Genomic DNA, 1,348 nt, shown 5'->3' with positions numbered 1-1,348 from the left:
AGAGACGTGGCTGCGGCCACACAGATGGACCCCTCTGCCCCAGGGAACCCCCCCCAGCCCCCTCTGGCTCCTCTGTAGGGATCCCTGTGCTCCGAGATCCGGGCAGGCCTGGTGTGCCGGGGACACAGGGCTGCCAGCCCCGGGAGAGCACGCACACACACTCCCTCTGCCCCCACAGACCCCTCCAGGCCCCGTGGGGGCTGGGGTCTGCCATGGAGGGACTTTCAGGGTCAGATCCATGTGGAACAAGGACAGAGGAACAGCGGTGCCAGGGTTCCTGCAGCACAGGGCCGCCCTGGCCCCACCACAGCCTGACCCAGCTGGGGCAGTGAGGAGAGTGCAGTGGAGAGCGGGGCTGAGCTCTCCAGTGAGAGCACTGCCTCAGTGCCCCCTGCCTGCCCCCGCCATCCCCGGCACAGCCCAGAGCTCTCACTGCCCCTGGCCTGCAGCAAAGGCAGGACCCTTCACCAGAAGGCCCCAGAGAACCTTGCTGGGGTGTCCTGGCTGAGAGGATAGAGATTCCACGGCAGAGACCCCACCTTGGCCCGGGGGGAGCAGGGCTTGGGTCAGCAGCACAGCCCCCATACGGTACCCCTGCACAGGGCCTGAGCCCAGCGGGGATGAAGCCCCCCAGGAGGGGCCTCGGCTGAGCGGCCGCAGCAGAGCTTCGTGCCAGAACTGGGGACAGTGAGGGCAGATGAGCACACCCTCCCCTGCAGGAGCCCCCGTGACAGCCTGTCCCCAGTACCTTTGATAGTGCCTGTGGGGATGATGCCCTCGGCCGTACCCCCATAGCCGCCCGACACAATGCTGGTCTCATTGAGGTTGGGTCCCGACACCATCACCTGCTGCAGGTCCTGGGGGGCAAAGGAGAGCGGGAGGGCGAGCTGCAGGGCCAGCTCGGCCTCAGCAGGGCCCCGGCACAGCCCCAAACACCCCCGGGGTCCCCAGCCCCCCAGACCTGCTCCAGGCCATCATCCTCGGGCAGGCTGCTCGTGTCCCCGTTGCTGCTGATGGGGATCTCCATGGTGGCCGCCTTGCTCAGGATCCCGTCCGACATCCTCAGGGCCTGAGGGGACACGGAGGCGGCGCTAGGACCTGTGGGGCCGGGCTCCGATGCCAGGGGCAGGAGAGGGCAACGAGGGGCGTCCCACTCCGGCAGCTGCCGGCACTAAGCAGCCTCTGTCCCTGCCCAGGGCCTCCTGCCGCCACTGTCCCGCCCGGCCCTCGGGGCTCCCCTGGCTCCCAGAACGCTCCCGGGGAGTGGAGCGGGCACGTCACGGAGGCACCAGTCCCAACCCCGACCCCGGTGCCAACCCCAGCCCCGCGACGGCTCTCCCCCGTTCTG

At 69.3% G+C, this 1,348-nt stretch overlaps 3 protein-coding genes across 3 annotated transcripts in view; all 3 read right to left on the bottom strand.

Moving 5' to 3' along the window:
• TRIM3 (tripartite motif containing 3) overlaps positions 1 to 408 on the bottom strand; it is a 17,341-nt gene extending 16,933 nt beyond the window's left edge. Inside the window, exon 1 of the mRNA XM_029965749.1 lies at positions 400 to 408. Within this exon, the coding sequence (XP_029821609.1) occupies positions 400 to 408 (9 nt within the window). The remainder of the gene's footprint in view (positions 1 to 399) is intronic.
• On the bottom strand, positions 63 to 1,110 carry ARFIP2 (ADP ribosylation factor interacting protein 2). Its single transcript, XM_029965758.1, has 2 exons — positions 962 to 1,110; positions 63 to 857 (listed from the first exon to the last, which is right to left on the bottom strand). The coding sequence occupies exons 1-2, from the start codon at positions 1,058 to 1,060 to the stop codon at positions 567 to 569; spliced, it is 390 nt and encodes a 129-aa protein (XP_029821618.1). The 5' UTR covers positions 1,061 to 1,110; the 3' UTR covers positions 63 to 566.
• Positions 1,111 to 1,277: 167 nt separating this feature from the next.
• Positions 1,278 to 1,348, bottom strand: part of RRP8 (ribosomal RNA processing 8) — a 10,855-nt gene continuing 10,784 nt past the window's right edge. Inside the window, exon 13 of the mRNA XM_029965748.1 lies at positions 1,278 to 1,345. Coding sequence (XP_029821608.1) covers positions 1,278 to 1,345 — 68 coding nt within the window. The remainder of the gene's footprint in view (positions 1,346 to 1,348) is intronic.

Source organism: Manacus vitellinus, unplaced genomic scaffold, assembly GCF_001715985.3.
Source record: "Manacus vitellinus isolate BGI_N305 unplaced genomic scaffold, ASM171598v3 scaffold_119_pilon, whole genome shotgun sequence".
NCBI classification, from domain to species: Eukaryota; Metazoa; Chordata; class Aves; order Passeriformes; family Pipridae; genus Manacus; species Manacus vitellinus.
Note: the sequence above shows the minus strand (reverse complement) of the source record. Positions and strands in the feature narration are given on the sequence as shown.